The following is a 13511-nucleotide window of genomic DNA, read 5'->3' as shown; positions in this document are numbered from 1 at the left end:
AATGTCAAGAGGAAAGTCACTCAGGAGCCGTGTTACCAAAGTGGACATTTGCTATTGTCATTAACAAGGATTCTTTTCACCCTCTTAACTGATGTGAAATGCAAACTTTTCCCGCTGCCCTCCTTTCGTTAAGCTACCTCAGCAGCACAACTGTCACCTTGCCTGCCTTCTTTTTTTAATATGAATGTGAAATTAGTGAGGATGCCCTTTCCCCTGGCGGACAGAATCCTCTGTTATTAAAAAGTAAAGCACTTTAATAATGAAAACTTTTTCCTCTTTTTCCTGTGTTTTAACTGTTTAAAATTAATGAGAAGGGCAGAGTGGTTGTCAAAGCGATATTGAAAGCCGGGCAGCCAGGACCGAATAACACAAAAATCCCTCTAGAGTGCTAAATAAACAGAGCTGCAGCCCTCTCCGAATCCCTCTGTTGGTTATTGTATACATTCTGTAACAGCTCTCAGAATAGATCTGAGAGCCGGGAAGGCAGAGAGGTTTCAGAATTCCAATAAAGGCCTCAAATTAAAGACAGCCTGGTGCGAATTCCAGGAGAAAATTAAAGAGACCTCAAGCTTAAGTGACAGGTGACTTGCTTCTGTGACACAACTGTCAGGGGATTTAGTGATAATATGGCAATATATTACAAAGGGCTTTTCTTATTCCCCCCTTTAGGTTTCAAAATGAGGCATCTTTTCTTCCCAACCCCCCCCCAAAAAAAATTACGTATATATAATGTGAGTGTGTATGCAGGTATGATACGTAGGGAAAAAACGATAAAAGTAGGTTCATATGTTTGAAATGATGAGGTCAGTTTTAGTAGAATATAAGAAAAAGTTAATGACAGAAAACACAATATACTTAGGAAAAAGCATGTCTTATTCTCCCTACCCCCTACTTCCAGAAATACTTTATTTTGAGATTGCCCCTCTTGAGAATGAACAAGGTGTTTTTCGGTTGTCTTCCAGGGAGGACGGTCTAAATTTAAACTGAAGACAGAGGGGCAGAGTTCTGCAGCACCGCCTCAACCCCAGACAGGTAAGCGCTCCTGTAATGAGCGGGTCAAAGCCCGGAGGGCACAGGGCCCAGCAGGACTGGCTCTCCCACCCTCCCAGACGCGGCTCGGCAGTGGCTAATGAAGGTACCCCCAACTAGCGACGCTGCTAGCTTAGACACACACACTCCAGCCGCCCAGCTGCACTCGGTTCTCTTTGTCTCTAACACCCCACTGATCTTGGAGAGAGCAGACCATCAAGGATGAGCAAGGGCTCTGATCTGATTTTAACACCTCCTGATGCCAGTGACGGCTCCCTCGATGGGCTAAGTCTATGAGCATATCTCACAGGACAGACAAATCTGTAGAGAAAACACGCTGGGCGCGTGCACGCTGGTGACGAAAACTTCACACCTCCAGAAGCAACAGATGCCTGTGAGCTGGCTAGGCTGGGTCATTTTGGCTGCAAAAAGTTCTAGGTGGTGAGAGTGGTAGGGAGGAGGAGAGAGAGAGAGAGAAGAGAAGAGAAGAGAAGAGGGAGAGAGGGGGAGAGGGAGCTTGGAAGGGAGAGCGTATGTGTGTAAGCACGTGCTTTAATATTGCTAGCTTCCAAGATATTTTTAACTATATGTAAAGATTTTGTTTTAATCACTTTCCTGCCAAGCCGAGCTTTACCCTCATGGTCCCCAGAACCTTCTGAGCGCCTCCCAGTAAAGTTGAAAGATCAAATTTATTCTCTTTGTAGGTGGGTGAACACTCACATACCGAGACGAGGCTATGTATATTTTATATACCTAAATATGAAATATACATTTCACAGATGCTTCCCTCGCTTTCTCTTCAGAGAAGCCCAAAAACCTATGTGCCAAAGGGACACCAGCCACGGACTGCAGCCGGGCTGGTGAAGAGGGCGCCATGGTGGGCACCTGTGCTCCGTAGGGCAGGCGGCCTGAGTCCACAGGTCTAGGCCTGGAACGGGCGCACACACGAGGGCCTCCGGTACTGCTTGTTCAAAACAGAGCAGGAACTTGTACCCAGCACCTACTTATTCTTTTCACCACTGATATGGGTAACGCACTGAGAACGCTCTCCGGGACTATAGATCCAAGTCATCAGTGCTGTGCTCACCTTAGTTTAGTTTTCCTTTTTTCCTCTGGATTAAAGTTAAGTTTGGTCTTGCAAGCCAGATCTTTATCAGTGTGACATCCAGAACCCAGTCTGACTTAGTTTCTAGTGAGCTGGTTGTGTCAGTGAAAGCTCAACCGTGCTGAGCATCTGTTCCTCTTAAAAACAAAGATGACCAAGTTCTAGAGCCATGGAGGATCAGTGCACACCCTCTACTTGGGAGGAAGCGTTCAGAAAGCCGCCGGCCTTATAGGGCCGGAGCCCTGCGCGGCACTTTCTGCCTCACTTGACTAAAATCTCACAGAGATCCTGCAACACGGCACGTTCAACCTCATCTTACAGACGGGGAAACTGAGGCGTGGAAAGCGAACCGCTCAATGCCGCAGAGCTACCAGCCGGGAACAAGGGCAGTAAGGTGGGTCTGCCCCCTCTCCAGGCTCAGGAGGCTTTCGAGGCTGGCCCCCAGCCAGGAAAAAGGCTTAAGAATTGATGCTGCTAGGCCACAGAAGGGCAGACATTAACAACTAAAATGCCGTGGCCTCCGGCTGAAAGGGCAGAGGGAAATGCCGTGCCCGGGAGGGGCCTACCAGGACGACCACTCCCTGGAGACAAAGTCCAGCTCAGGGGTAAAGGCTGTAGCCAAAGCGGGTCCCAGGACAGTAGTGAGGCTCCGTCTGACCAGCCTCACCACCTCGCCTGTCCTTCTCCTGCTGCTGATTCTGGAGAGCAGGCAGACGTGCGCGTCCCACTCGTTAGGGTGATGCAAGCACTAAGATGCTTTAGTTTAGTGGCCTTGACGCCAGCTGTCCTGGGCCGGCCGGGTGCTGAGCAGCCCGGGCTTTCGGCTGTTCTCACAGCCCTCAGGCTCTGGAGAGGAGCACTGCCATCTTCTCAGTCTTACACACGAGGAAACTGAGGCTTAGGGGGGGCCAGCGCCCGCCCCAAGCCTCGCGGCGGGTGACAGAGGACCGTGACCTCAGGCCTGGCTCGGAGCCCGCAGCGACACTCCTGCTCTGCACCTCCGAGGTCCCCGACGACGACCCAGAGGCAGGCTGGGGATGGTGCAGGAATGTGGGCGCACAGGCCAAGCTGCGGAGCGCCGCCTGGCCCTGCAGCAGCTCCGGACCAGTAGAGGCAGGATGATGAGCTGCCCTTGGTGCTGCACAACTCCAGACAATGCCCAGCTAGGACCGCTGGCTGAGACCGGGATGGCTGGGACGTTTTATAAAAAAAGCACCCAAAGTAACTTGCTAGCCAAGTGAGGCTTTATTTTACTTATTTATTTATTGGCGGTACTAGGGATGAAACCCAGGGGCATTCTATCTCCAAACTACAAGCCCAGCCCTATTTTTTATTCTTCATTTTGAAACAGGGTCTCATTGAATAGCAAAGGTCCTTACTAAGTAGCTGAGGCTGTCTGAGAACCGCAATCCTCCCATCTCAGCCTCCCAAATGTGGTATTATATGCATGTGCCACCACGCCCGGCTTTTACTTATTTTTTTGGTACTGGGGATTGAACCCAGAGGCATTCTACCTCCAAGTTATACCCTTAGCCCACTTTTATTTCTTATTTGGAAACAGGGCCTCCCTAAGTAGCTGAAACTGGCCACAAACCTGCGATCCTCCTGTCTCAGCCTCCCAAGTACTGGGATTACAAGCGTGGGCCACCACGCCCGGCTCAATTGAGTCTTTAGTACCTTTTGGTCAGAAGTATCTTTTTATGGTACTGTTTACTGACCAAACTTTACCCTGTGAAAATGGCCAAGATAACTGAAAATAAGATTGAAGATTGGGGATGTAGCTCAGTGGCAGACTATTTACTTGACACATGTAAGACACCAGGTTTGATCCCCAGCACCACTAAAACCAAAGAAATTCACTACCATTTTCTTGACTGAGTTAATGCCAGTGGAGGCATAGGGCATATAACCTAACCCACATGCTCTGAAGCTGGTGGCCTGACGCGAGTCCTAGGGCCGCTGACCAGGAGGATGCGCTCCTCAAAGTGGCTTCACCTCTTAGCTCAGCTTCCTCATCCACAATTTGGACATGACTACGTCAGGTCCTGGGGGGGTTAAATGAGACTGCACACCAACAGCTTAGCACAGTCCCAGGTCCCAAACACAAGCTCTGGGAGCCGACCCTCGGTTTACCTCCTCTCTTCTGAGTAGAAGAGTTTCCTCAATTCTCTGGCAGTACAGGACCTAGGTCAGGGCCAGTCTGGTCCTGGCGCAAGGAGAATACTGACGCATTAAACACGCGATCTAAAGCATAACGCACCTCCTAGCGTCACCGATCCCAATCTCACTTTCCACTCGACCCTCAGGCCTACGGAGCCGATACAAAATACTCAAGTAGTAAGCATTTGCTGGACAAGAGGACATTCAGCAACACCACAGCGTGCGCGCGATACGCCGAGCAGGAGAGGGTGGGGATGACGGCCCAGCAGGGCAAGGCCTGCAGAAGACGGAGTGAAGGATGCCAGGGCCGTGGGCGATGGCTTAGAGCCTCCACATGGAGCTGCAGATAATACAAGTACCTTCTTAAAGGTCTCGACTTTCCTCTTCCTGTGTGGATAGTGCTCACATTTAAAAAACGGACGAACTAAGCTGGTCTGAAAGGAGACAAAGCTATCCTCGCCATGCTGTGTCGGGTGGACAGGTCTGGCCAGTGGTCCTCACTGACAACCCGGACAGGGACCACTAGGGTTGAGTACACAGCGCTGTCTCCACCCATTTGGCCTGGGCCTCCTTTCTGGGAGCTCTCTACTATCTGGCAGACTTCTAGAATGGGCTGAAGACCATTAACCGGGTAAGAACCCCAAATGCACCCAGAAGCAAAGAACGTGCGCACGCACGCGCGCACACACACACACACACACACACACACACACTCTGAAGATTTGGCTTCCATGGGGCGTGGTAACACACACCTATAATCAGCACTGGGGAGGCTGAGCCAGGAAGAAGGCAGGTCCAAGACCAGCCTCAGCAGCTTAGCAAGACCCTATTTCCAAATTAAAGAAAAAAAGGGCTGGGGGTATAGCCCAGAGGTATGGGTTCCATCGCCATAACACACACACACACACACACACACACACACACACACACACACACACACAATTTGACCTCATCTAATATTCAAGGTTCTTAAAATAGATATTCTGCTTGACAGAATAAGCCACACACAAAATCTCTACCATCCTAGTTCAGGAAATGAGTCATGTCTTGGCAGCAAGTACAATAGATAATGGAACTCACCTGGCCTCCCCTTCGCTTCGCCTTAAAACAGTCCTCTCTCGTCAGAACGGACAAAATATCTTCCATCTTAATCTCAGATACACTGTGAACGGAAGCACACAGCAAAATAAACATTTTATGCTTTCAGGAACACCCAAAGTCCTGACGCATACATCTGGCCACTCAGGCTGATTAGACACAGAGAGGACCGCTGCGATGCTGCAGGGCAGATCGGTAATGTTCCCAACAGTTCCCTTCCTCCCTCGCAAATGTGAAATAGGTTACATTAGAATTTCCTTTAGAGGATCGTGAATACTAAACAAGTAGGCTTGCTTACGGATATACTCCTTTGACTTACAGGTGATGAGATAAACATCTGAAATATCTGCTTAGTTTTAGCCTTAGAGAGGAGTTAGCCAAAGACTCGCATGTTGGGGAAACACTTCAATGTAACATGACCCAGCCCCCGTCACAGCCTGGTGCTCCTCTGCCACGGGGCACTGGCACCGCTCTTGCTGTTAGTGGCTCGGGGTGAGGACCAAGGGCTCTCTGATGAATCTAGAGCTATGCACAGACTGCTGAAACCAAAACTTGGGCTTCCCTCCTCAACAGTGACCACAAGGAGCAGGAACAAAACAGCAGGACGCGCCTCCGGAGGAGTCTGGAAAGCCGACGCTGTGCCCGGGAACCGCAAGGCCACAGCCTGGAAGGGGAGCGGACGCACCGCAGTTAAGAGACAGAGGAGGAAATGCGAGCCGCTGAAATGACTCCCGAAGGAAGGAAAGGGAAGGAGTTCTGGGGAGAAAAACAGATCACAAGAAGACAAATTACTTTGTTGTGTGTTGTTCTTTCTTTTTTCTTTTTTTTTGAAAATGTAATAGCAAATTAAAACACGCATGGCAATCTCTTCTAAGGGAGGAGACAATTCTCTCCCTTTCCCCAAAGGTTACTCTGACAAGGCTGTGAATGAAAACGCCACGTCTGACAGCCAGGTACCCAAGACGTGTCATCTCCCCCGCGCACCCAGCCCCACCCCCAGCGTCTGCTGCCAACTCCCAGCTCCAGGGACGAGAGGCGTCTCTACGGCAGCAAGAGGCGGCAAGAGACGGCAGAAGCAGAGGGTCCTGCAGGGCGGGAGTCAGGGCAGGCATGCCGCTTCCCACGGGGGTGTTGTACACGCCAGGGGAACACGCCGCAAGCGGATCTGCCTCCTGCTCACACCCGGAACCCCGAAGGTGAAAATGGCCCTGTCCCATCTTTTCCTTTGTCTCACTGGCTTCTACTCATCACCTTTTTTTCTTGAAAGCAAATACAAGTGGAAAAGAAATATAAGAGCTCAGTAGTGAAATCTTGATATAGGGAGGCAAAAGCTGGGTGTGATGGTGCACCTGTAATCCCAGTCCTTGGGAGGGCAGAGACAGGAGGATCGCAGGTTCAAGACCAGCCTCAGCAACCTAGCAAGACAGACCCTGTTTCAAAACAAAACAAAAAAATAAAAATAAGAAGGGCTGGAGGTAGAATGACCATGGGTTCCATCCTCAGCACCAAAACAAAAGATATAAGGAGGCAGGGCAGAGGCTCGGAGCCCCAACAGCAATGTTGGGGGACCACATCCCTAAGCAAACAGGGACGGAAACGGACTGATTTGCAGTTTAAAAAGGCCTCTTCCTACTTCTATGAACCACTGCTTCTATGGAACAAAGCAAATATACCGTGATTATTTATGGTTCCATCAACAGATCTGAATCCCCACCTTGCCAGGGAAAGAGAGAGAAAATAAATTCAGGTTACTGTGTTGTGCCTGAGCCAAGATGTACTTGGTTTGACACAGCGTTTACATTTTAATAAACCAATGAAGACTTGCATTAGAAACACATTTAAAGGGAAGGCAGGAAAAGTTAAGAGTCGACAGCGAAGTCAAAAGGGCACGGCAGCGCGGCTCAGAGCACGTCGCGCGGTGGCGCGGCCCAGGGCACCCGTCTCTTGCCCAGTCTGCTACACTGAATTGTCGGGTGAGCTCCACGGCGCCCGCGAGGGAGGCAGGCGGCGATCTGTCGTGATGCCCTTGCGCCGAGCGTGGCTGCCTGCCTTCCTGCATCTTCCCTGCAATTCATCAGCCGCCAGCGTCCCGCTGCCCAGCCCTGTGTTCTCAGGCACAGAACGCACACACGCTTCTCCCTCCTCTCCTCCTTTTAATATTTAGAGTGCCTTTTGGATTCCAAAAATTCTTCAGTCTGCTCCTTCCTACTGCATACGCTGCAACTAGTCCTTATCAGATTTTATTTTGTATTAAGTCAAAGACTCAGTCTCTACATGGATACCTGACGGATAGCCTTTCCTCACACAGACACAGGAGTGCTGCGCTGGCTGTAACACAATCACCCGGATCCCACTGTCAGTCTAGGTCAGCTGCATCCAGCCGCCAGGCCAGCCACTGCCAGGCCCCTGGGCAGGCAGGCAGCAGCAAGGGGGCTCGCCAGGCCCCTGGACGGCTCTGCCTCTGGCCACCCTTCTCCATGGCCGCACTGCTCAGCCTCTCCTCTTTGCTGCTAGCCTCACACTCCTGCTGACACACCGTCTTCCTAGACGAGATCACCATGAAGACGTCTTGGGACGTCTTTAAGGTGCGCCCCGCCCACCCGCGGTTCCCGTCATGCGTCACTGTCGTCCGCCTTCACCTGCAGGCTGATGTCTGAACCCATCACAGCACTCAACATGAATGTGTTCACTAACAAAAAACCAGGACAGAGACCTATGCTGTTAGCGCTCGTGCAGGACAGTCATCAGGTGCTGGAGAGCGCGGTCGCTCCCGCTCGCGAGGAGATGGTATTAGAGTGAACAGGAACCGAGAGTATCCAGAGCAGCCACGGCGAGGGGCGGGAGATGGGCACCTGCGCTTCCGGACGGGAAGTAAAAGGGAAGAAGGTGTGCGGAGCCGGGCGGGCTGCCAGGCACGGTGCTGAAGGCTGCGGCCGGGCCCAGCACACAGCTCCCAAGGCGCTGCCCACGCCACACAAATCCCTGTGCAGAGGAAGAGCTGGTGGGCGGCAGGAGGAGAGGTGGCCAGCCCTCAGCTCGTCCAGGATTCAGGAGCAGGACTGCCTGGGAGGGTGCGGCCCAGACGCTGAGGCGGCGCAGGGCGGAGACAGGCCTGCCCCGGGACTTAAGAGTCCACTGCACGTGCAGCGGGGCCGGGGTCAATGGAGTTCTCTCATAAGTAAAATATGCACACCTCCCTAAAACAAAACTACTCTTTCAAACGACAAATTGTATTAAGGGATAAGTTAAATAAAAGGAAACCAATCTATCTTTATTTTGGCTCCCCTGAAACGATCAGAAGAGGTTCCTGCCTCCCCAACACCAAGGGAGGCAGACGTGTTCTGTGAATCAGTCCACGTGTCTGTGCCAGCCACCGTGAGTTTCAAAGCTCTTATGAGCCTAGAGGGAGAGCTCTGGAGGCCGGAGGTGTGGCAAGAATTGTGGGGACAGGCGCACGCTCGGCGCCACCACCTCAGACCAGGTCCCGCCTGCCCGGACATTTCTATTCAGATGGAGAATACAATTTTTGCAGCTCTGTACTTTAAGAGGAAAAAAAAACCTCATCATTTTATGTGATGTTGTTCATAGATACCTGGCTGGGCAGGGGAAGCACAAGCAGCCAGACCGCACGCCTTCGCAGCGGGACTGCCTGGCGCTCGGAGCTGGCCGTCGGTTCTCAGCAGCACTGTGGGCACCGCCACTGCTTCTGGGCATGGTGTGTAGACCTCCTGCCGCAGACGGGCACACGGCTCTTGTGCTCCAGGAAGACTTTTCCCCATAGCCACACCATGACTGAGTGGAAGACACTCTTCAGGGTAGGTCTGGTGCGTGTAGGAGCCCAATACCAGAACCCACTACTTTAGGTGCCAGAGTCCAGGGAACCGAGCTGCCTGTGGCCATGGCAGCAGTGCGCCAGCCCAGGCCGAGGCCGCGCCACACGAGGTGGCGGGAGTCCTGCCTGCACGCCCGTGCACAGCGCGGTCCTGCAACTGCCTGGGATCTGTCCCCCAGGTTTATTTTCCGGCAGAAGGGAATTGTGTGATAAGTAAATGCCTTATTTTTTAAAAAGACAAATCAGCTGGGCGTGGTGGCGCACGCTTGTAATCCCCGTGCTTGGGAGGTGGAGACAGGAGGACCACGCAGGTTCGAAGCCAGCCGCGCTGGTTTAAGAGACCCTGTTTCCAAATAAACAAGTGGGAGTGTAGCCCGGAGATAGAAGGGTTTCCAGGAACCCCAGTACCACACACACACACACACAAAAAAGACAAATCAACTTTGAAGTCGTAAAACATTAACTACAGGATATAAAAGTCGCGAATGAAGTCATGGGGAGAAGCTGGCTGTGAGGGTTGTGTGTTCTCAGACCTCTGCCTTAAAGAAAACCTAAGCGCAACAAATCGTCCTCCGGCTCAGTCTGGCAGTGCATGGGAACTGTCAGGTGTGATATTAAGGGTTTTAGTTTTGCCACTGGCTATTCTGAGACTCATTTGGGGATCATAAGGGTTAATGGCTCTTCGGCAGCTTACAAGGCCCATCCACTGTAAAAAGCGACAGAAAGTTAATTAGGTGAGATCAGCTGAAACCCCGTTCAGGTTTCTGACTCACTTGATTTTGTGAGAAGCCAACGAGTTGACATATTCTGCCTCCGAAGGAGCCAGAATGAGCAGGCTGCTCCCATGGCAGCCAATCCGGGCAGTTCTTCCAATCCGGTGGATGTATTCTGCAGGTGAAGATGGAGCGTTGTACTAAAAAGGGTAACAGAAATGAAGGCATTCACCGATCAAGAGAGTGCCATTAATTGGAAGTGCGATCCCCCTCACCTGCCTCCAGGTATCCCAAGAATTAGATCCTGGTGCTATGGTTACTCTAACGCAATCAGAAGGAGAAGTCACTCAACCCTGAACCTCCTGGCTGCACGGAAGGAGCAAGGCTCTGACGTGCAAAAGTGAATGGTGGCCAAGTTTCAGATAAACGAGCCCTGGTCTCATCCCAGTATCTCCTTTTTAATTTTACTTCTCTGCAGGCCTCTTCATTTTCCTGTTTGCATCTTTTCATCAAGGTGACTGTGCAGGTGAAAATGTAGGCGGGTGGGGTAAACTTCTCCAGGATGACCACATGACCTTGGCCTACTTCCTTGGTAGACAAAGCAGCCGGCATGAAGCGAGAGCGCGCGCCGGCATAAGACCAAGGGGCCGAGACTGTGCTGGCCCCAGGAGCAAGCCCAGCCACCTCGAGACTAGGAGCTGCAGGGCAACTGAGGCAGGCTCCCGCTCCTGGGGGCGCTCTCCTGACTCAGGAAACCCAACTCAACAGAACGGGCCAGGCGCGGCGCTTTGTCTTGGCGCAACCGTGCTACTCTTAAAGCGAAATGGCCATACATTCCTTCTTTCATTTTTTGGTGTGTGTGTGCGTGTGCGCGTGTATGTGTGTGCAAATGTGAACATGAAGTAAAGATCAGAGGGCCACGGTCAACACGCTACATAGGAAGCCAGGAGTATTAGACTAATCAGCGCACACAGCACCAGGCTCTGCCTGATCAACTCTGTGGCCGGCCCCCAGTGCGTGAAAGTCATCCTTGCCTTCTTATCCCCCATCCATTCTGCGGCCAGCAGGAAAGAAGACCCAGTGCCTCTGGTCCCCAGGTGACCGCCGGCAAGGAGCAGACCAGACTTCCTAGGCACAGACAGGCATGCAACTTCACTTAAATGTGAATAAACTATGACTCATGAAAACAGGGCAGGTGTCCTCTGGCCCTGCACGGAAGGGCTTAAAAATACCATTCTGCAGACTAACGAAAAGAAAAAACAAAACAAAACCCGCTAGACTCTCACGCGAACACCTGTACCCTCTGGCAAAGCGTCTACGGCTCGAGGTATGTGTAAGATGCTGTCAGGGCCTTAACTGCTCCCTGCAGGTCAATGCACACGGACGTGGCTCTCAGGACAGCTGAGCCATCTCCTGCTGGATACGAGGCCTCCCAGGGGCCCGCATAATTCCTGTTATTTTCAGACTGTTAAAACTTTGGTTGGTGACAGGAATTAGTCTGGGAGGAGGAAAGCCTGCCGCCTCCCTCCCACCACTGCACATCCTGTCTGGTGGGCTACAGTGGTGTTAAGCTGGGTTAAGGGAAGATGTCAGAACTGTGCAGATGAGGCTGGATGCTGCCTGGTTACCAGGGCAACACCCAAGAGGGTAATAATAATTATTCCACTTAAAGCCAACGCATCTGCTCATGATCATATCCCCCTGCCTCAAGCTCACACCTTAACAACCCACAAATTACCTGAACAATCCACGTGACCTGCGGGAGGTCTAAGCCGCGAGCTGCAACATCCTTCAAAACAAAAAACGTAGGGTTAGCACTGAGTTTTCCAACCTTCTGGGGAGCCATGGACACATCTGCTAACAGAACATAAATTATGAGGGCTCACTCACCCTCCAATGTCTGCACACACACTAATGCACACCCATACTCTACAACTCTACAGACAACTGTAGGCGGCTCAGGGACCCACTGAACCTCTCTGGTTAAAAGTTCTGGCATGGGGCAAGTTTGACAGACAAAACCCATGCTGCTAAAAGACTACCCTCTGCCCAAGGACGTAAACTGCAATGGTCAATGTGTCACGGAAAGCTTCTAGCACGTTCTTGTAACTTTCATTTTATCTGAAAAGCCACTTGTGATAACCAAGTCTCCTTTTTTTTTTTTTTTTTTTTTTCCAGTACTAGGGATTGAATTCAGGGGCATTCTACCTCTGAGCTATATCCCCTGCCCCATTTATTTTATTTATTTATTTATTTTGCGGGTCTGGGGATGGAACCCAGAGGCATTTGACCTCTGAGCTACAACCCCTGCCCAATTTTTTATTCTTCATTTTAAAACAGGGTCTCACTGAGTTGCAGAGGGCCTAAGTAGCTGAGGCTGTCTGCAAACCGCGATCCTCCAGTCTCAGCCTCCCGAATGCTGGGGTTACAAGCATGCCCACCACACCCGGCTCCCATTTTTTTATTCTTTATTTTGAAGCAGGGTCTTACTAAGTTGCAGAGGGCCTCACCAAGTAGCTGAGGCTGGCTGCAAACCTGTGATCCCCCTGTCTCAGCCTCCCAAGGACTGGGATTACAAGCGTGCGCCCCCACGCCCGGCTCCCTGCGTGTCCTTTTTAATTTTACTTCTCCACAGGTCTCTTCATTTTCCTGTTTGTATCTTTCCACCGAGGTGACTGTGCAAGGTGCAATGCCTGACCACGATAAGGCTCTCAGGTGCGCTTCTGCAAGACTCCTCAAGATGCTCCCTCCTGGAGTGAGCTGCCAAGCGCTCACCGAGGACTCTGCCTGCTGGCGCGGCTCAGTGCGCGTGGCGCCAGGCAATCCGCTGTCGCTTAGGCACCAAGCAATCTGCTGTCCGTCCCCCCTACCCCTTTTTTTTGTGATACTGGGGATGGAACCCAGGGGCATTTTATCTCTGAGCTACACCTCCAGCCCTATTTTTTATTCTTTATTTTCAAACAGGGTCTCACTGGGTTGCGAAGGGCCGCACTGAGAAGCTGAGGCTGGCCGTGAACCGCGCTCCTCCTGTCTCAGCCTCCTACGCTGTTCTGATAGCTAAACCAGAATGCAGGCCAGACCTGCTAATCACTTCAAAGCCTTGACTGGACAGCTGAAGAACTACAAAAGCAATGGAGATTTGTTTTCTCTTTTCAACTGGTCACCACCCAAAGAGCAACAATTCTCTGCTCCCTCTAGCTTCTCGCCATTTTGGCAGCGAAATTAGAAAATAAAATTCTCCACTTTTCAAAAATGATCTGCACTCAGTGCTCACCTTCAAGCACAAGAGCCAAATAAGAATATCTCCAGCCAGCACGTGCTGGGCGCCTACATCCAGACACTGCCGGACCTGCAACTTGACTAATCCTCAAAGCAACGACTGCTCGCTGTCCGACAGATGAGGAAGCCAAGGCCAGGCAGGCCGAGCAGCTTGTCCAGGGGCGCGCGGTCAAGCGCAAGGAACCCTCGGCCAGGCCCGTCCTGCACTTCCAAGGCCGTCTTAGATTATACCGCATCCCGCCATTAACCAGGATGCCGTGTCCCTTCTTCTCTGCTGGTAAAACAAAAAATGGCG

At 51.6% G+C, this 13511-nt stretch overlaps 1 protein-coding gene across 1 annotated transcript in view; it reads right to left on the bottom strand.

Moving 5' to 3' along the window:
* The window catches only part of DDX31 (DEAD-box helicase 31), a gene marked incomplete at both ends in the record, with an annotated part of 77462 nt that overhangs the window by 28923 nt on the left and 35028 nt on the right, over positions 1-13511 (bottom strand). The window contains 3 exon segments of the mRNA XM_080708863.1: positions 5375-5456; positions 9998-10137; positions 11676-11726. Coding sequence (XP_080564989.1) covers positions 5375-5456; positions 9998-10137; positions 11676-11726 — 273 coding nt within the window.

The sequence above is a fragment of the Muscardinus avellanarius genome (genome assembly GCF_963383645.1).
Source record: "Muscardinus avellanarius genome assembly, chromosome: 13".
NCBI lineage: Eukaryota > Metazoa > Chordata > Mammalia > Rodentia > Gliridae > Muscardinus > Muscardinus avellanarius.
The sequence above is the reverse complement of the archived record's forward strand: the minus strand, read 5'-3'. Positions and strand labels throughout refer to the sequence as shown.